Raw genomic sequence first — 22,508 nt, 5'->3', positions numbered from 1 at the left:
TGTAAATGTTTGGTTACGCAATAGTTTGTTGGCATGTATCAACGACAAACTGAGTTCGCTTGCTAACCCTGAAGTCGGCCGGCGGGTCGATGCTCGCGCACGTCCTACTTACAGTGCACGCGGCGCAAGCGCAGCGCTTGCAAATTTACCAATCAATTACTAGACTTTTTAATACGAAACAGAGACATAATACTTTGATATAGTAATCGTTAAAACTTCTGATTAAATCTTGCTTTCTATCTTAATGTTGTGTGCGACTGGCCTTTTTAAATTTGTAATGTAGCGTTTTAAGAGAGAAGAATATTCGTAGTTTATTCGGTATGTACAATAGACAGTATTCGTTCATATGACATTAGAAAAGAGTCGTTTATAAAGTGTGGTACATACGGCGGAAAGTGATTTTGTTTTTATTTATTTATTTTTATATAACAAATAATAACAATCCAGATTTTAGCCTAAACAAGTAAATAAACAAACCATTTAGCAGTAACATATTGAATTTATAGCCTTCTATTTTGTAGTTAAAACGTCAATTTAAGAAATGGAAACATATTTTAAAAATAGACTTATCGCCTTTTTTATGATTGTCGTAAAACACAGCCCACAAGCATCAAGAAGTTTCCTTATAAAGACCAATACATACATCAGCGTACTAACGAACGGTCCTTATAATTATAAGGTGTGTTGTATAAATTACTTTAGCAAATTATAGTAACATAAATAGTTACGCTACACTGTAATGTAGTGACTGTGAAAATGGTTAAGTATTTATAAGTTTTAATAACATTTAAAAAACGATTTTTGTAAGCCTTTGGAAAAGTAACTAATAAATTGTTCGAAAGTAAGGAATTCTATGTCTTTTGTTAAAAACTTAAAATAATGTCACACTGAAGTTGTGTATGGTTTGTTTTCTTACCTTGAAATTAATTAGTAATTCCATAAATTTGGCGATTTGGATTAAAGTGAGGCAGCCTAGCCTACCTCTCTCTAAGCCCTTGATTTTGGAACTGAAAGTTACTGTAATCCTTCAAACTTTTTTAATATTGACGTTTATTACTGTTTACGTATGTAAACTGATATATGTGTATACACTGAATTGTACACAGTCGCCACTTTCTGGGTTCGGTTACAGCTGATACAATAATTGTACGTCGAATGGACCAAAATGATCACGTGTATATAAAAGAGAATAAGAAGCAGAAATGACTCTTACAGTCTTATTAGCTTTTATCAGAGTGTAATCTATGGAAAAAGTATCGATCAAAATATTCTACTTAATCCTGTATATAATTTGTTAGTTGCATTTATTAGTGAATCATCGTTATATACAAAGTTGTCACGTTTTAATTACATACGAGACTATTTACTTGAGAATAAATTTTATCGTTTGCTACGTGACCTACCTACACGTACTACCAATTATGATTATATGCATTGATGACACATCTATTTGTGTCTTGACGTAAATAGACGCTTTCATGTGTGTGTTAAATAAATGTTATTCGTAAACATTCATGACCTACGGCACTATAGTGCTTTTAGGTATCTTTATTAAATTTTAGAAATGTATAGCAATTACTAGTGGTATCTTTTCTATAGACTCACTAGCTGATCCGGCAAACGTCGTTTTGCCATGTATTTATTCCCAGGAAACATTTTTTTTAGTTCAATAACAGTAACCTATCTACTATAATAAAAACTAGGGGTTGATCGCAGAGGGGTGACAATTAAGGGATGTATGTATTTTTGTATGCTGTATCATAAAAAAATAAAAAAAATTTTTTGGGGACACCTCTTATCACTTATGCGTTTGAAAAATAGATAGTAGCCGATTCTCAGAGTTACTGAATATGCATAAAAAGATTCATAAGCATCGGTCGAGCCGTTTCGGAGGAGTATGGTATGGGAGTATATAACAAACATTGTGACACGAGAACTTTGTATTATAGACTCATCTTTTTTTAATTTATTTACGAGTAATAAAACAATAATTATATACCAACGGAGTATAATACTTTTTGTAAAAATTGGGGCTAATTTTCTATGCATAAATTATTTTAACTGTTATAGATAGATATATAGTCTATAGATAGATTCGAATCTTTCCGAGATATTGTGATTTTAAACTCTCATTTCAGTGTTAAACGCTTCAAACATCGAGTAATAAAAGCATACCTTTAAATCTTTTGGTCCCTAGAGCTTGATTTCATTTGTAGGGAATTTATAAAGAATATTTTACTTGAGCGGGAATTGAGAAGATCTCTGGAAGGCCATTAGCCGTATTGTTATTGCCAACATTCCAGTAATGAAGCGCTCGTTTTCATCCTCTAATATCACCGATTTCCATCCCTTTTCATATACTATTTAACTTTCTAAAGGTTTTGAATATGATATTATATATTTAGGAAGATATGGCTTTTAGGATTAAAGTTGAGCCTCACAATTATTTCAGTTCTCGTTCGTATACGTTTTAAGTATACAACAAATTGTTAATTAATAAATTTGACATTAAACACAATGTATTATGGACAACACCAAACATAAATTTATCGTACAATAATTTGTTTTACAACTCTAATTTGAATTAAATAGTAATAAATAAAAGTTACGGCTCTACACGTGAAAACAATATTACATTTGTCGCATGTTTAATGCAAATCGCGACGTACCAAAGATTTTTCTTCAAACAATTGATATTTCAAAATCGTCATATCAATAATGCGTTTTAAAATATTCAAACTTTCTCCCTGCCATTGTGCTGATTTAAATAATGAGACACTTGGCATTGTCAAGCGCATGGCACACGAACTTCAAACATTGATTATTCATTTGAGGTTGATGCGAATCGCTTTTACGCGATCGTGACGCATCTCACACTTTCACCCACAAATTGTACGAGGTGAAGTTCAAGACTATTTATAAGCAGACCTTTCTTGGCGTTTATTGATCGTTTACGCACGCACCCCGGCGATATTACGGTAGGTTAGTGTGCTCGCGGCTCCGGGCGGCCCCGGAAAACGCCGACGGCACCCGACGTCCCCGGCCATTATTGATCGGACTTGACATTGAAATCGTAATAGGCGCAAACAGCTGGGGTGGGCACAACCCTCGTTGGGATTTACCCTAATAAAACACCACGTAAATGTAGAAATCTGAGCTAGAATGAAGACTTTTCATTAAATTCCCTAATTATGCACGAGATGGCTAAAATCTCATTTATATTCAGTGGTTGGAGTTTGAATGTTATCTAAAATCCGTGTTTAGGTGTCGGACGGGATTGCTATAATCTTGAAACTAAACACATTGTTCAGTTAGACCAGCTTTGTTCTTAGAATATCGGTCCCATGATATAAAGCAATGAGATTATTAAAACAACTTTATACTTACAATATACCCGTCTTTAATTTGTTCTGCTTTATTCTAAATGTTGATTTTGAGCATATTGGTATCAAAATTATAGTCACTATCAACGAAATAAATAGTTTTATTATCGATAGTGTATCTTCGCACTTACATGTAGGTATTAACTAATTACCCAAGCGATAGTGCAGCCCGCACTTTCAAGAAACTTCGTCATTTCCTTCGAACTATTTTTTTTATCATATCACTTATGTTTCCGTTGCGCTGACAATTATTTATGTCTGCATTTCCTGTGACTATGTCTTGACTTTCCCCAGATAAAGCACAAAAAGTGGTTCGCTATTTATATACAGGTAAAATTATAAAGCCGGCTTCGAACCTGCTTTATTTCTAACAATAAATATTTAATTAATACTTTCTAATAATTCAATTATTACTTGAGAGATATATTTTCACTAATTACTACGTATTTGTAATATAAATATAAATTAGGTTCTTAAACTATGGTATTAAAGTGATATGAACAATCTCAAAAAATACTTATTATTGTAAAATTTTAATTACTGCATTTTATGCTTGATCTTATTAATATTGAAATTACCATTAGTTTACATAAAATTTAATAACGCTTAAAGCATTTCAGACGCTATTGTTAGAAAAGGCAACGGACTCCTATAAATTTCATAAGACTATGGCTCGGTCACAGGCAATTTCATTCAAGCTAAATACGTCCCGAGAAACTTCAGAGGAATTTATTCAGTTATTTTTCTCTCCGTCATAGCTTACTGGGAGACTACTCGAACTGAATTCAATTTATCCTCTTGTCTTGACTTTGATGGGCATTTTAAATATTTTGTCGTCTGAGTCACGATCATATTACATGATTTTAAATATATAATTGTGGAAACCTAGAAAGTCGTTTTTACGCAATCACATATCAGAAAAATACTACTTACGTTTACCAAAAGTAAACATAGAAGCAATTAAATATACCTGTTACAAAACTATAAATTCAATCAAGCACTAATCTCTATAACCGAGGCGAAAACCGAATCGAATCGAGAAAAGCTGGGTACGCATCGAGGGGCTTATACCGAATACTGATCAGCTTCAGCGAAATTATTCCATTACCTCGTCTATTGCAGATTTCATAAATAAAAAATGATCCTGCATTTGTATTGAATCACAGTGCGGAGCTAAATGATCACCGGTGGGCAACGTGAGGTGAATTATTTCATTTTGCACTTGGGGAATATTGCCTATGACTGTTGGTACTCATCCTGTTTACTTAATCGATATTCATACGTGATACGAAGGAAAATAATTGTTCGGTAGTCGATTATGATATGTGGAAACCGAGAGTTGTATAAGAGGTGATACCCAGTATTTACTATATTAATTTGAAGCGTATATTGACATTCAAGCAGACAGTATACTAACACTGAATATTTGAGTTTACATTAGCGCTGTTTGTCGTGTGTGTTAATAAGTGATGATGGAATAATTGGGCAGTTATTTTGAATTGTGGTCGATATCAGTCGGGCTAGTCCACTAATCGATTGGTATTTGTGTACAGTGCTTTGGTGCATTCTACATGCGCCCCATCATGTGTCTCCCTCGCTGCCGGGAGATTCACGATCCCTCATCCTCTTCACTTCGTTATTCATCCCTAACCTCCCGGTAGCGTGCCTCGTATTTAGACGGCACTATCTAATTTATGTTTTAAATTCTCTCAAACTTCACTTAGGTCGCTAGTCGGGGCGCATACGTTATCGTTATGAGCTACCTAATGGGCTATATCATTATAAATTTGTCTGGCTGCCACTCGCTTACGAGCTTCGATAGCACCTTTAACAAATGGCGGGTAATTTGTGCCTCATTGTGTAGTGTTTTATCTGAATTTACGTTTCGTAATGTTTTAATGAACGACATCTACTTTCAACTGAGGCCTTGGCACAAGCTCTAACCAGCTTAGGAATAGCAGTGGCATTTGGTGTCGGTACGTGGCTGCGCGGGCGCAGTTCGCTTACATAACACACCTGCCATATCGGGCTGCACCTCGCTCACTCGCCCATTCTATGAATTACTTACAGGTCATAGACCTTAACTATTATTTAACTTTAACTTGACAGATTATATTGCTAAGTAATAATTTACAAGCACTTAGGACTTTACTAGCTGATTTCGTTATACTGCACGCCTTATGCATAGGGAATTGTGTGCTTCATGGGAGAAAAGTTGTCTTTTTGTTACAACGAGAAAGATTGGTATATTAATATGTATTAAATTGTACGACTTTAAAGCAAAGATAAGAACCAGTCGCAAAAGAATATCAAATTGGATTTATTACGCGATAACTGAGCCACACCTTTTGCCAGGAGCAATAAATCTTATATTAGCGTCTTTAACGCTGGAAATAACGTCTAGTGAACGTTAACGACTCTCGAACACCAGTCTACATTTTTAATATTACGAATTATTGTGACCAATATTCTGACATTGACCAATATCGAAATCAAGCATAGAGCGAATGGTTATCTCTTAACAGTTTCCTATATAACAATGGAAGTCTTTATCTATATGTATTGGAGTGCTTCCAACGATACGACACGGTTACATAATGTTTTATGGTACAATGACCGATAGAAATCGTAGGGCGCAGTTTGCCTTGTAGCGTTCAATACACCTTAACTGCATTATAATACTCATGCAAATTGTTTATAAATACAGAATTAAGTTGAAGTCCTAATGGGGTATTGTAATGACTGATTGATGAGCTGATCGAGGTTTAGCTAGGCACTTTTAAAGGTCTTGTATAATCTCAATGTAAACCTGTGGTAAACTTTTAGTTTTATTCGTTCTGTGTCAAACCGATAAAGCTGATATCAGCCCATGGCCGCGTACAGCATCCTAAGATTAACGGGTACGTTAGATAGAAGAATATGAGTAATTAAGTTTTAAAACTGTATTTTTTTTTTACTACGTGCCCATGCCATGGATGTCGTATTTAGAGTGTAGGGCTGGTCCTACTAGTTCAAATCTAGTACTTAGCAGCGACAAGGAACCTCTATTAAAAATGTGTAAAGAAAAGCTCTTCTGCTCTTACCTATTCATTTCTAAGAATATTAAAGTTGTAAGTGTTGTATATAATTTTATTGAAAAATATTTTATTTATTTATTAGAAGATAATCTTACAGCTAACATATATCCATATTGTAAAAGAAAACACGTAGACAATACACAAAGCCAAAACAGATTACATTGATAAAGGAAATATATGAAACTGAAAATATATGTACTTTAACAAACCAAAGAAAAAGAAAACTGAAATAAAAAACTAAATTTTTACCGCTAAACAAAGTCCACGTCTTTCCGCTCCTTTAAATATTTTCACACATACTCGTATGTTAATATATCACATATTTACTTTATTGATTGAAGCACATTAACAGCAAAGCCAGGCTGATATACAATACAAGGAAAAGTCACAATATAAAATACAATCGTTTTTTTAAAAGTTTTAATTAAATATTCTTTTGCAAGAATAAATATTTCAAAACTCGTGACTTTTAAAGCTTTTAGCGCTCAGTTTAAAGTTTATATTATCTAATATACTTTGAGAGTTTCTAATGAATATTTATATTATACTACAATATTTATTGACTCGTAAAAATTATGACTACTTGTATTAAGACCGGATGTTCAAGATAAGCGGACCATAATTAGTGTGATTAATGAGCTGCATTCATAGTTCTAGTTGTATCAATTTGTCGTATTTGTTATTAAAGTAATTTATTTTAAACATAAGCTACAATATCAAACTAAACATAAACCACAGGCGTACTTATCATTTACAAACAAAAGTAGTTCACGTATCCAATAAAAGAATTAATTTAAACAAATTCTCAAATTGATATTTGAGAATTTGTTGATCCTGATGGATAAAATCGAATCCATTACAGTACATCTTGTTGTCTTTAATGAATATATTTTTATATCATATTTAGAGCAGTGTTGGTCTGGCGACTTCAGCGTGCGACTCTCTTCCCTGAGGTCATAGGTTCGATCCCCGACTGTGCACTAATGGATTTTCTTTCTATGTGCGCATTTAACATTCGCGCTAACGGTGAAGGAAAACATCGTGAACAAACCGGCTTGCGTGAGACCCAAAAAGTCGAACGCGTGCGTCAGGCACAGAAGGCTGGTCACACTTGCCTATCAGATTAACAAATATCATGAATCAGATACCGAAATCTGAGGTCCAGACCTGAAAAGGTTTTAGCACCATTGAATAATTTATTTATATTTTAGTTGTAATTTCTAATTAAGCGAGTATATAAAATACATTGGCCGTAAGAATAATATTTAACTACCTACATCATTGCTTTAATATTAGTAGAATTTACCTAAACCATATCTTCTATATCTACTTTTAATTGTTAGTCTAGGTGATAGACGTTCTTTTAATGAATTTCAAAATGATCTAAAACTAATAACAGTAATTCTTATTTATATTGTCTTGTACTATCAAGAAAATGTATTAAACGAAAATGATATGATATATGTCATGTATTCGTCGATTTCGTAAGACTATCCTTGTTCTGAATCATTTCATCAATTATTAACAATTGTAACATTGTGTACTCATAGATTTTGGTTACCATCGTGGCACGTACAGAACTAAGTCGAATATAATGTCTTAATAATATTTCGTCAACCCTAGGTCTGGCATTGTAGAATATGTACTATACGCACGTTATATTACGCAATGTACTGCACAGTTGCCTTGACGAGGCTGTTGTCCTCTGCATATGTGTTGAAAAATTCTATTATAAATTGTATAAACCTTTCAAAATAGACAAAGGTGCAATCTTTGTACTACGCAGCGTTGCAAGTGTAAAAATTGGTTCGGGAATATTTTTGTCACATAAATTGGAAATACATTTTAAAAAAAATCGTTTTTGCTGAATAATACATTAAAAAATCAATCAATCACTGGCACTACAACCTTTATAGGTCATCAGATTTTTGTATCAGTTGTTAATCTAATAGGCGAGTAGGTGATCAGCCTCATGTGCCTGACATACGCCTTCGACTTTTTGGGTCTAAGGCAAACCGGTTTCCTCACGATGTTTTCCTTCACCGTTCGAGCGAATAATAAATTATAATATATATATATGTATAATTATAACATAACTGTGCGATTGAAAAATATTGTATTGTGTAATTGTAGTCATATATAATACATACCGATATTTTAATGCCAGTTTAAAAAGATTCGCTTATTTAGGCTTTTAGCATGTTTAATAATTAATAAAGCAGCAATAAAATTGTTGGAATTAGATTCCAAGTCTATATTCGTTCATAACATATGTGGGAACGTTTATCGCAAATACTTTACTTGCTTAAAAATGTATAGAAGCAAATTACTTAACATAACTATTGAGCTCAATGACATAATTCGAAACAAGCAGAAATTTAAAATAAGTCTGCTATCATTATTTATTACAAAGATTTTATTTTCCTTCCTAAATAGGTGACGGAATCGACTGTGTAAAAAGAATAAATTTTCTGTAAGACGACTTCAATAGCGACTCCAATTCCGTGACTCCAATAGCGATTTCCAGGTACTAGAGGTTTCACAAGGTTAGAAGGCTAGTACTAAGTAGAGATAAATATTTGTCTAAATGATTCCTTATTAACTATTGAGTAAGTACGTTTGGCTTGCGTTTAGGTACAGTATGCATAAAATATCCCATGACGAATAAAAAGGTCACGACAATGTTTTTCTGAAATTGAACGAAATTATGTCGCAAACATCCTTGAATACTGTTGAATACATGCATTGATATATGAAACATATTTTATCGAGTCGGGTACAATATCTATTTGTTCAGCTGTTACAAAAATATACATATTTATCGGATGACGTCATGTGTTTACAGTTGAAGTATGGATCATTTAAAATGTATTTAGATACGAGAACTTTGCTATTGAACGCTTGCCTTAGTGACAGCTTGTGCCAAAATTGTTTGGCAGTATTTTCTATATGTTATAAGGGTTCTAATTAAATTGCTACTAAGCGTCTATGCGCTTGTTGTTATATTGATTTAAGATTGACGTAGAATCACAATAGTGTCGCGCGAACTTCAAGCGAACGTGTTTAGAATTGGATGATAACACCAAATATGATGTTTTACGCTGAAATATTATGACTTAATTCTGTTAAGTGTACCTTAACTTATAATTAAACTGATAATTGGGTTGGAAACCAGATGCAAAAAATGTAATCTTTGGACATTAATTCCACTTACATAACAGTGTTACTTAGCCTTGGAAAGAAATTATCAAGCTTCCGATATTTTGAAATGGTATGTATCTTATCAGTGAAAGCGTATGTAAACAGTTGATAAAATTATCTCATATTTTTAAAACTTTACATTCAACATAATTAAAAAAGTTAATACAAGACATTTAACCTACAAAAAGATAAGTTTTGTTTTTTAGTAAATTTTATATGATTATTAATTGGTCAGTTAACCGGTATAATTATTTTGATGTCATAAGAGACTACGAGATTTTGCAAGTAAAAATTACCTGTGTTATGAGATAATTTTATAAATAACATATTGCTTGCGCTCTCGCACATAGATGCTAAATTATCTAGTGGTTGCCTGGAAGAGATCGCTCGTAAGCGATAAGGCCGCCAGTTGCCCTCCTTTTGATTTAATTATGTTAATTTTTATTTTGTAGTGTAACGAAGTGTAAATAAATAAAAATAAATAAATTTAGAAGATTATATTGTGACATAAAAAAGTTATAGATCGGTACCGAGACTTGAACATTAATTACATTGGAGGGTGCACAACTCCGCTTTATAAAACCTCGAATCAATAAAAATCCTCTTTAGGTCTCGGAATATCGCTTTAAATGAGTGCTCGCAATGATGCTAAAAGAATATTGTACTCGTATAGGTTATCTTTACGCACGTTTCACTCGTAAGGTGTAAAAAATTACATATATGTTTAATAATATAAACATCTCTATGATAGACTAGATTTTACAAATCTGTGTTGATTTTATAATTGTTTTGTGTTTATTTGACTTTGGAGCAGGGTTGGCTTATGCGTGCGACTCACATCTCTGAGGTCGTTGGTTTGATCCCCAGCTGTACACCAATGGATTTTCTTTCTATGTGCGCATTTAACATTAGCTCGAACGGTGAAGGGAAACATCGTGAGGAAACTGGCTTGTCTTAGACACAAAAAGTCGATAGCATGCGTCAGGCACAGAAGGCTGATCACCTACTTGCCTATTCGATTAACAAATTATCATGAAACAGATACAGAAATCTGAGGCCTAGACCTAAAAATAATTGTAGCGCCATTGATTTATTATTTTTTTATTTGACTTTGGCTATTATAATTCATGAAAAGGCTAATTGCACCCGTTGCATCCTTTATAATTTTTAGGCATTATGTTACTTTGTTTATCTACAACTGCAACGTAGTGTAAATAAATAAAATATAATATATTTATGATTTACAACCGTTTGTTTAACCGATAAATGTAGGATAGACTGGTTCGTCCGTCTCCTACACTGTCGCGAAACCCAGGTGCAACCTGCACTGAATAAATATTCGTACAGTAGTGGTGGAGCCAACCCAGCTCTTTGAATTCCAGATTAAAGCAAGTTGATTTTCTCTGTCGTCCTCTGAAAGTTCGGTCTGTAAATGCATTTCCACCTTGGCTTATCAACAATAAAGACTAGATAAAAGAGTCTTACACATATCAACCAACGACAAGTATTGATTAAGGTGATTATCTGCTTCGAAGAATCGCGATTGGGGTTAATAAATAATATTTATCGAGTTCAAAGGCTTTTTCTTCCTAGAATTAGTTGGGGGATCCTTTACGTGCATTTAGACCGGCTGTCTGTATTTCTAGAGTTTAACATTTAATGCGTGAAATAATTTTAAATGTAAGTTTTTCTCTAACATTAAGATAATAATGCTGGCTGAAACTCCTCACTATGCTGTATTCCGGAGTATCGAGTAAACAAGCGCTGAGGTGTTACGTAATATTCTTTTATTATTACGAAGACTTTAGTAGTATGAATTTACAAAAATATATAACGCTAAAGTACTGATAATTTGTTTTAATAACGTTAAAAATATGTTTTTTCGACGAAACGGAATGAGCTGTTTAATGCCCTACTTTGTTTGCATAAGGAAACTATGTAATATATTTCTTTAATAAAATTGTGTAACGCGATGTAATCAACGACCACAGGTGAGCACAGAATTATATATATATATATATATATATATATATATTATTGTATATGTTATATAATTGTTTATTAGCATTTTGCACAACTGATAACTACATTTATGCAGGGTTATCATTATGTCAATGACTTATCATTTCTGATAATGTTATCAGCTATTTTTGTTAGTATGCGTGTACGCAATTTTGTTGCAAAACATATTTGATGCATTGTTCCTATCTCGACATGTTGATTAAGCGTCGAGATAAAAAAGAAAACTTAATTTACACACTTTGAAGCGTTTGACGTTAAGTTAAAACTGTTTCAAGTATAGGTGAGGTCACTCATAACAGACAATTGTTATTGATATTTAAATATGTAAATTAAATCATACGGCTTTGAAGGGGACATTGAACACTTTTATTAATAGATCGATTACCGCAATAAAGCTTTGCATACATTAGGTTGCAAGGTTGCATATAGTTCGTATTGAGTACTTCCTTGTAAAGCTTGAATAAGCTTAACTAGCTTTTACCCGTTGGTTCAGTACTGCTACAGTATATAACAGGGTTCCTTTGTTATAGCAATATCGATTTCCAATGATAGACAAATGATTCGATTTTGTCGGTAGATGTCACAATTGTTGCACTGCACTTTGTTCTGATGGTTCTCTGTAACTCCCAATAGCTACAGCGAGATAACGATATAATTAATAGATTGTTGTATAGGGAAAATCGACATCAGTCAGCGAACATCATCATCAGCGAACGATCTACATTGAAATTGCATACATACGTAAGACAGCATAAAAGTCAAATAATTATAACGACAAAACCTAATTTTTAAATAGTTCTTCCAATATTGGGAATATTATCCCTTCTTACAGAAGCGCGATTCTGATTGAGCATTCTGATAAACGAGCTAGGTTTGGATATTCATAGTTGCTCCCATCAATGAAATCCCACTTTGAGATAAATTTCCTTTAGTTTCTATAATTTATGAATTTGTTGTTGTTTGATGTGCTTGTCACTTCTCAATCTTGTATTTTATTTTTCTTATGTACGAGTTTTACTATGCCGAGCGTTGGCACGCTTTTGTAAATAAAATAAAATTAGATTAAACTGTGAGCTTACATTTTATTCTCAACTATAATTCATGTTATACATCGTAAGCTGTTACTTGTTGATTGCATCAGAAAGTATTGTTTACAATAATACGTTATAGGTCTTATGTGACTTATGTATTTTTATTTTACAGAATTCATAGTACCTATTATAATAATAAAAAATTGCCGTTAATAGCGTATAAATACACTATTTGGTCGAAAAAACAGCAGTTTCCAATAATGTTATTTTTTCGTACTAATATTATTGCACGTTATAATATTATTATAATAAAAATGCATACCAGACGTATGCATTTTTATTATAATCGAGTCCCGCTCATACAAAATTTTGCTGAACATGGGTTATGAGAAAATACGTAAAAAGGTTTTGTAATTGACGTGTTAATTTTAGCACCACAATAAGTGTAATTAGAATAATTTTCAACCTAAAACAACAAAAGGTGTAAATGGAAATTCGAAAATTCACTTGATCCGCTAGAAAGTTTTTTTCAATAAACATGATGAGTATATAAGAAACCTCACAATATTCTACTACGTAGTGGAGGGCATTGAAATTTTATATTCAAATTATTGGTTGATGATAAAAAGATCGCGTTTATTGTAACTTTCATAATGTAAGGTTATGTAAACAAAATAATTAAATGTTCCAATTTGACAGATGTCCCAGGCAAAAGTAAACGTAAAAGAGAATTACTAACTAACATTAACTTCAGATATATAAGTTATTATTAAGAATTTTTAAAAACTCCGATAATATAATAAGTAAATATTTAGTTCCACGCTCCAGTTCTATATTCAAAAGACAAGTCGTGTTTTAGGTAAACGGAAAACACGCATTGTCCACATAAACTTGTTACATTAAACTATTTACTTTGGATTCTACATACATTATTCTATATAAACGTCTCGCTCACTAAGCTCTGAACAATCTAAAACAACTTTATAGCCACATGGGGAAGCACTATTAATACAAGAAACATTTCATTACGAAGCCACTTCTAGACATATTGGCGTTCTAGCCAGATCAAGTTTGTGATATCGAAGCAATTAATTCACTAAAGCGATCTATTGTTTACCCAGCCGTTTGGTATTAGATTAAATACTTAGACGAAGAGATCCACAAGCCGAAAGCGGATTTTCGTTAGCTAGTCATTGTAAAAATAAAATTATATCACTTACAAATTGTACATACAAGAAACGGTGCTAGAAGACACAATCCCATTTTTTTAAATATAAAAACTGTTTCTACGTTTCGTGTGGTTTATTTCTTTAATCATTTATGACTTTACTAAAGCCAGGACATCCAGTAATATCTTAAAACTTTTAGATGTTATATTTAACATAGCTGATACAAAATATACATACTACATTCTTATACAATTAGTTCCCGTTATTCTTAAAGCCTGTACAAACTATCAGTTTATATACCTCTTAGAAAAACGAAGGAGCAGGTTATCTATTCAAGTTTCTTTTAATGTGATGCTTGCGTATATAAAGTATTACTTAACAACTTGTTATAGTAGCTTCAATTAAGTATTATCTATGTTTATGTATTTACTAAACTAACACGTATATACTTGAACCCTATCTATCTAACAATATTATTTTCTGTTCAGCATTTCCTATCGAGATGAGACAAAAAATACTAAGGCAGTTCCGTAATCTCTCCCGCCGCGTACACATTGGCTCAACTGTAATTTTAATAATTAATTAATATATTTTTATAAAATTTTGAATCCTAATTTCTAATTAAGGTTCAACACGTTTTTTAAACCGAATTACAGATCAGTCCTATAATACGTACCTACTCGATTCAAAGATAAGTAAATTAAATCAAATTTATACACTTAACTCCTGCTTCCGCTCCAGTGACAATTAACATCACCCAACACAACATCACTCACATTCATATAGGTGATAGTAACAGCGGTTGAAACCGCGAAAACTTGACAGACTGTCATTGTTTTGTGATGATTAAAATTTGACTAATTCTATAATAGCCGTAATTAAACGCTTTAATCCGGTATCAGCTGTATTTAATTTTGATTCGTGATGAATAAATAAAATAACACGGATAATTTTTAGTTCCTTTTTGTAGATGGCAAAGTTTACGCTATGGAAACTTTTTTAAGTAACAAAACTGCATTCCATATCTTTCCATACCTGAAAATCGAACCGGGTAAAATAAAAAAAAAGTATTTTATGGCATCGATTAAGAATGATTAGGGACACCTTTGTGATCGTCAAACGATTTATATAATATATTCTTTGCTATTAACAAATACATCAATTTTGCAAACTTGTTACAACGAGTTTAAAGTAAGTTAAACATCGTTATTTACCCATTACTCATGAGTTAGTGTTCCTTGACCTACATCAATCACTTTATTTATGTTTTATACTTGGGTATAAAGGAATTATTTAGAAGCAATAAATTAAATATAAAGAATTATGTATATTTATCACTACCTAGTGCGCGAAGTCCCGTAATCATGTTGAATGGCTGAGTACAAGCAAATTCGTGCGTATGTGCTTCATTGAATTTTAAAGGCAGCAAGTACCGGCTATAAATTATTCCACCGGGACGCGAACCCAGGACCAACGGGTTGAACACGAATTGCGTTCTCAATCTGATTGATATACAAAGGTCCTACATAATAAGTTAATAAACCAACTAAAACTTCTTACTAAACGACACTATTTTATTGACAACGGCAAATTTTTGGTCGAAGTAAAGAATACTGAGTATGTCGAAATAACTATTAAAAATCGCACGGGTCAGCCTTCGAGGTCGCTGGTGCAAACATTTGTTTAAACATCGACGAACCGGTTTTCTTTCCAAACCACGAAGAGAAAATGAATTTTGCGAAAGCTCTTGAAGTATATGTCGAATATACAGTTAATTATCAAAACAAAATAAATTACTAAAAAGACCTCTGAATTGTACTTGACCCACGCTCCATTGGTTACGGGCAGACATTCAAATATATAGAGAACTTAAACTCTAAAAATAAACATTAAGAAAAGTGAGAAATATAACTTAATATTTATAAACATTCGTAAAACAAGTTGCCATTATCTAGTGGCACTAATGACATTGCCTGAATGGGTCGTAACTGACATAACAATACAACTAACGATAAAACCAAGTTAGGATAAGTAGTTTTCCATGTTCTAAGCACCCGTCTCGACTGTGGCTAAACTAACATCTTTCTCAACTACAAATTCTTTTTGTCCTTCAATTCTACTCAATCGCGATGTTCGAACAATTGAAACAACGTTTCTCATCGGCAGAACAAGCTATTGTCAGACACTTTTAATAAAAATGTCAGCACTGTAACGGCGAACCTCATCAAAATCGCATCAAAATACCCCACACCCTCGCGAGTCGCACTGCGTTAAAGAATTTTTACACCCGTTTGAATGTAAATTCTAGTACATTTTCGTCGTAAAGAGATGAGATAGTTCGTTCTACACTTCATTTTTCTCTAGGGGAATACATTTCACTATTTCTCAAGCAATAAAACGACAAGATTCCGTCTGCTTAAGCGGGCAGGTATTATGCAGGGAATTTTCATACAATTTCCACATGTAGGTGGGGATTATGTGACGTCGAAAAGGTCTAGTTAAATTAAAACGCTTTATAAATTCTAACAATATCGCGGAATCTTGCGACGTGTAGAATGCCTGAGACGTGATACTAATTTACAGAAAGTATTCGAATTATGAAGGGGGAATTATATTTGCTATGTTTTATTAGGATTAATATGTAAATGAAGAATGTTGTCTTAAAATTTTGTTCATGACATCGAAACTGGGGTAAAATGATTTTTTTTTCACATTAATTTTTCTTTACTATTAAAAAGAAAAGCATTTGAGATATTTAAGCAAAAACAGATAGACAGAATTAATGTTAGTTCGAATTAATGATTTACATACTACATTCTTTAAAAAATGAAACCTCTTTTTTGTACTACATTTCGTATCATCCTACTCTGTGCGCATCTTTCCGTCGACTAAAATTAGGACTTCATAAACCAATAACCACTAATTTTGTTTCTTTAAATAGATGGTTACATTTTAAAACCTAAGTTCACACATCGACATTTACGATGACACACACAGTCGCAGTAATAAATGCTTCAGATTTACATAAACCACAATCCTTTGACAGTCGAATACTGATGAGGTGCGGACAAGTTACACGCAAGAGTGATGGCTATGATTGTAGAAATCGTCATTTCTCCAGACTTTGCACAATATTTGCATAATAAGATGTAAAATTAAGGGGTTACTTGTGTTACCAAAGTTATGTGTAAAAAGGTGCGACTAGAAATCGAAACAATAACAACAAATTTTTTACATAAATACATGACAGAAAATTTAATTTGACTGACACTGAATACATTGCCAAAGAGAACATTGAGCTCCGACAACAACAAACATGAAACGGAACGGATATAAATGTATCGACCACCGCAAATATCAACCACTCGCAGACTTATTGTTTGAAATGGCTTGTGAAAAATTGCTTCTCGCGTGTCGCCGAAATATAGCAACGTCTGCTTGCTTACCGTTTTATTTATTTGCCACTTAAGACGAGTGCTTTGCCTTTTTCAATTCTCATCTGTTGAACAAATAGCATTTATAATAATGAAACTCGTCCATCTACAAGCGTCTGAACTCTAGCATTTCGCCAATATCGCATTCGATATCTTGTTGTGGCTAATTGGATTTGTGGCTAGGTTTCTCATTTTACATGGCCTTTTCCTACGAGGGTTCTTTGTATTTAATTTTTATTTGTGCGGTACTTACCCGAGCCGACTGCGGAATATAATAGAAAACTTTCATTTGCCTAATTAAAAATAAGCCAAGCAGGGGAACAATCTGGATTTATTAAAGTTGTTCAACATTAACGTCGGCGACGTTTTATATTAAAAGCTCATTTAAAACAGTCTCAGTAAAGATAGCGAAGACAATGGAAAACGAAGGTTGTTTGTGTGGTGACTGGTGAGTAACTCCCAGCTGTTTATTTTGAGGAAACAAAAGCCTTGTGCACATAATATTAAGCATTTACATATTTATTTGTATAGGTTTCCTAAAGACGAGTATGAGTCTCGTTTAAACTTTGCTGAAAATTATTTATCTTTTCTAATAGAATTTCGATTCGACAACTTAAAACCGAGTTCGCTTCGCGTAACCATTTCAGTTACATCCCATAAAAGTTCTTCACGCGTCTATTTGAACATGGAATGCAAATTAAATCCGAGGCTTAACAATTTAAAGCTTCAAAAACTATATCCCCAAGTAATCTACAGTCATGAACGGAGTATAAATATTGCCACATCGTAACCATTTCACAGGCTGCCAAGTTTCTCCTCTATGTAAATTTAAGTAGGCGTAATTAGAGGAAGTAACTATCGTCTACTCTCGGTAAATGGCAGTCTGCTCCTGTTAACTGACTGTGGACGGAACTACATGATCCTTTCCTCCATTTCTACAGTAGCAGTTACATCAGACATAAGGACATAAATACGAGAAGTCATCAAGACTATTTTATGTTTCAGTTTTACTGGCAATATACTGTAGCGTGGTAAATGCGACGATTGCAAGACAAATCGTGATCAGATTAAGTAAATAAAGTCTTCTTTAAAGTGCTCATCAATCTTGCAATTATGTTGTGTACACATTAATGTGTGTAAGTTGGAAGCTCTCAGGTCATTGCCCGAGCCCTTTAACCTTTACTTTCTTCATCTTAACAATTTAATTGTCACTCATTAGACTTGAGACAACTTTATTCGCACTTTATAAATGTATTATAACACTTACAATGCTGTATGTGTTACGTATACAATTTGTTTTAGCATCAATCATGGTTGTGCCGTTCTAGACGAATCAATCATGTCCTTTGCAGGCGCTTCCATGAAATCGTTATTTATCATCACTTGTATTGTCGACAGACTTGTAGCTCTCACTGTTTACATAACCATGATAGGCGTATACATTTTAATTGACATGAATTTCAAGCGAAATAGCAAGCTCACATTAAACTTGGGAAGTTATCAGCGCGCCGTGGCCGGATGGCTGCCCCCGCTTCGTCTCTTGGCAAACTGCACTGTTCCACGGCAAATCATACTGAGTTTGTTTGCGTAGGTCATTGCACTTGCTGGGTCGTTTTATGTGTTCCTGGTGTCACGAGGTATCTATTAATAGTGATATAGGAATGTTAACATCGGGCACAGTGGAATGTGCAACTTGTATATTATGCATCCTGCATTACATGTCTGACAGCATGTTACCGATCAACTCTGCGTGTAACGGCGAAAATCATCCTCGACCAACAATAGACACGCGATGTAACCAATATTGCGTAAATGAAAATCTTTCAGGGCGTGCAGATGGTAATTTGTTTAATTGAGTTTCGAGTGCAAGTAACTTGTTAAAGTTTCATTATTATTCGCGCTTACAAATTGTTCGTACGTGAACAAATTGAACTTCACAATCGATCTCTGTGGCGCTCGTGAGCCTTTGTTTGAGTTCGACTCCGAATTCAGCGTAATTGCCTTTCAGCCTTTCATTACTCAACTTTATGCAGTCATTTACTTGGGTTATTACGAAGGGAGAGTTGTGTGGTAAGTGTCGTGGGTGTATGCATTAATCGTAATATGTAAATGTGGGGATATGAAATATTGAAACAGCGAGCGAGGTTTGCAAACGAAGCTAAGCGCGAAGAGCATGACTCCGCCATTACATTGTTTTCTATTGCGATACCATTTTATGGTTGGTAACCGCACATTTCTTCCTATTTCCTTAAACATATAGATTTAAATTATCTTTGGTTTCTCGTTTAAAGCAAATCACGGAACAAACAGCAATTTATTTAATAATACGTGTTGCAAAATGGGTAAGAAGTTAGTTATCTATAATTATATAAAGGCATTTATTTTTATCTGTTTAGAACTGTAATATGAAATTTAAATGTCATCGTTTAGTTATTTACTAGAAAATTGTGATTGCATGCCAAGTGCAGGGTTATCCCTTCTTGGGTTTTAGCTTACCGTCGTCAAGAAAAATGCATTGACAGAATTACTTTATTGCTTAGAAAGTACACACTTACTGCTTAATAAATATTGAAATTCTACACATAATTAATGAAATATATCACTTGTTACAGATTGAAGACGAAGGTAATCATGGCAACGACGACACAAGGCTTTTCATCTTGTCCACGTTAGCTGGGCAGCACAAACCTAAGGTGTCATGTGCGCTCTGCAAAGAGACCCTGCACGTGTTTGACCGGTACCCCTTGGTCGATGGAACTTTCTTCCTTAGTCCACGACAGCATACTAGCAGCGCTGTGGAGGTAGGCATGTTTACATAAAGAAAAAAACATTACATCAATATTCATCAATTATTATATTTATTACGACTAAATTAGTTTCCTTTCACCTCTACAAATAAAGCAAAAGGCTGAACTCTATCATCTATGATTATATTAAGGTTTAAAGACTTTATTTCTCAAAAAAGACAAAAATGTCACTTACGTGAGAATAATACTTGATACTTGAGAATAATACTAATTACATTACATTGTAGTCGTTCCTCAAATAATCACAATAAAACGATAGCCGTACATACAATTAACTTAAAAGTAAAAGTAACCAAAGACATGAATAAAATTAAATATAAGAAATGAATTTAAAATTAATTTTGTCTAACATATTCACTTAGCTTCGATTTGAATGAATTGAAAGAAGTAATATTTTTTTATATTTGTGGGTAGTTTATTATACAGCTGTGCGCCTTCGTAGGTTAAATTTTTTTCCGTAGTTCGTACGTATTTTAGGTAATGCAAGATAACTCGTTCGACGCATACTTCTATGAGTCACACGTTGCGGTTTGGAAAAAAATTAGGCTAGTGTGGAGAGAACTTTCTATAATTTTTTTGACAAGACATGTACATCTACTACATGTATTATAAACATAAAGTTGTTTTAAATTCATTAAGTTTGTGTCTCGATATATATTTATGGAAGGTGAAAGATAATTATAATGGAACAGTATTTTGATAATTTTATTTTGCAATACTTGAATACATTTTGTTTTGGCGGCGCTGCCCAATACTTCAATTAAATAAAGTAAATGAGGCTATTAGCTACAACAATCAAAAACAAAAAGCCTGGACGGAATAATTTTAAATCAAATTAAGATCTAATAAAACATATGGATTCTATAAACTTGCATATTACACACGTACATCAATAAACCATTTTAATTAAGGGGCGGAAGAACGCGTATAAAATTGTCGTAGATTGGAGAAAAGTAAACTCACAAAGTTAAATAAGATGTGACAGAGTTTGTTCAAGTCTACAAAATAGCGTCCCCAGTCGCAATTCATACAAACTTCTCGACTCGGCGTTGTTTATTCAGCGAATTACAAGAACGTGTGCTCTTGGATACTTATACGTTTGTTTGTCGTAGGCATTAGTATACGTTCTCGGACTTACCCTCGCACAGGTGACGGATTATCCCTTTATATATGGGAGATTAGAGAAAAAATCACTGAATATGTATTAGCAATACTTAAAGTGATATATTGGTAGATTTTAATTACATTAATTAATACACCATTATATCCCAATACCTTCTAATTATGAGGATTTTTAAAGTCTTAATTAATGCCACTATACAGCTAAGTAACTAAAATACATATGTTTTTTTTAAATGGCACCAGGTTACAATGGCAAATAGATTACAAACTTATTAAACAAAACTGTTGTTTACGTGTTATCTTACTTAATAGTATAAGCGCCTGTTTAACTTGCTATTTAATACTAGTTACTAAATATCAGATTTGGTCCTCAGGTGAAAGTGGAAGGTCGAACGCAGTACCTGACCTGCGTCTGCATGGGATGTCTGGAGAGATGTGACCCCGAGCGCACTATTCGCTGCCGTTTTTGTGGACAAAAGTGGGACGGCTCCTCACTGGTACTCGGCACCATGTACTCATATGACATTTTCATGGCCACGCCGTGCTGCGCTGAACGATTGAAGGTATTTGTCATTTGTATTTTTTTTCTTTATTTAAATAGTTATATTCTTAATAATTATTGTGAATCCAGGTGAATCATTTTGCGCATTACAACGTTACCTATAGTAAAACGTAGTATATTATTTTATTTAAAGATATTTTGTTTAACAACGTTCACACAAGTAATATATTGTATCGTTCAACAGTGCAACAACTGCTACAAGCCACTTCTGCACCCGCACCAGCGGCTGAACTACTCGGACTACTCTCATCCAGTGACGTGCCCGCACTGCCGAGTGCTTGACACGCACTTTGTCAAGCCACTGACCTACTGCTTCACAAAACGGGTTTTCCCGCTATTCCAGCAGTGGCCATAACAAACGGCGGTGTCGGGGCCTAGCCCCGGCACCCCCCCAGACACTTGGGGCCTCGCGCCGTCGCCCCCGCGACGCGCTTCGCCTCCGGCCCTGCGCCCCGTCATTAACACTAGCATGGCGTCCCGAACTACCGACACAGAAGATACCAAGTTCCCGCCTTCGACCATCTCCAGCATTACCGAATCACTTTCCTTTCTCGGCCTCAGCCCGGAGACGCTGGCGATGAGTCTTGGTGAATCCCTCGCTGAACGATACCTCGCTACTCTGAGACCGAAGCCTATAGAACGGCCGGCACTCAGCTGTGTACCGCGGCGTCTTCCCACAAATGAAGCTTCGAACATGCAG

General features: G+C 33.9%; 1 protein-coding gene across 1 annotated transcript in view; it reads left to right on the top strand.

The window, feature by feature from the left end:
• Positions 1-22,256, top strand: part of LOC123716983 (headcase protein) — a 42,021-nt gene extending 19,765 nt beyond the window's left edge. The window contains exons 3-5 of the mRNA XM_045672741.1: positions 19,930-20,118; positions 21,621-21,809; positions 21,993-22,256. Coding sequence (XP_045528697.1) covers positions 19,930-20,118; positions 21,621-21,809; positions 21,993-22,163 — 549 coding nt within the window. The 3' untranslated portion in view covers positions 22,164-22,256. The remainder of the gene's footprint in view (positions 1-19,929; positions 20,119-21,620; positions 21,810-21,992) is intronic.
• The last annotated feature ends 252 nt before the right edge of the window (positions 22,257-22,508 follow it).

The sequence above is a fragment of the Pieris brassicae genome, chromosome 12 (assembly GCF_905147105.1).
Source record: "Pieris brassicae chromosome 12, ilPieBrab1.1, whole genome shotgun sequence".
Lineage (NCBI taxonomy): Eukaryota > Metazoa > Arthropoda > Insecta > Lepidoptera > Pieridae > Pieris > Pieris brassicae.
This window is presented reverse-complemented; position numbering and strand designations above follow the sequence as displayed.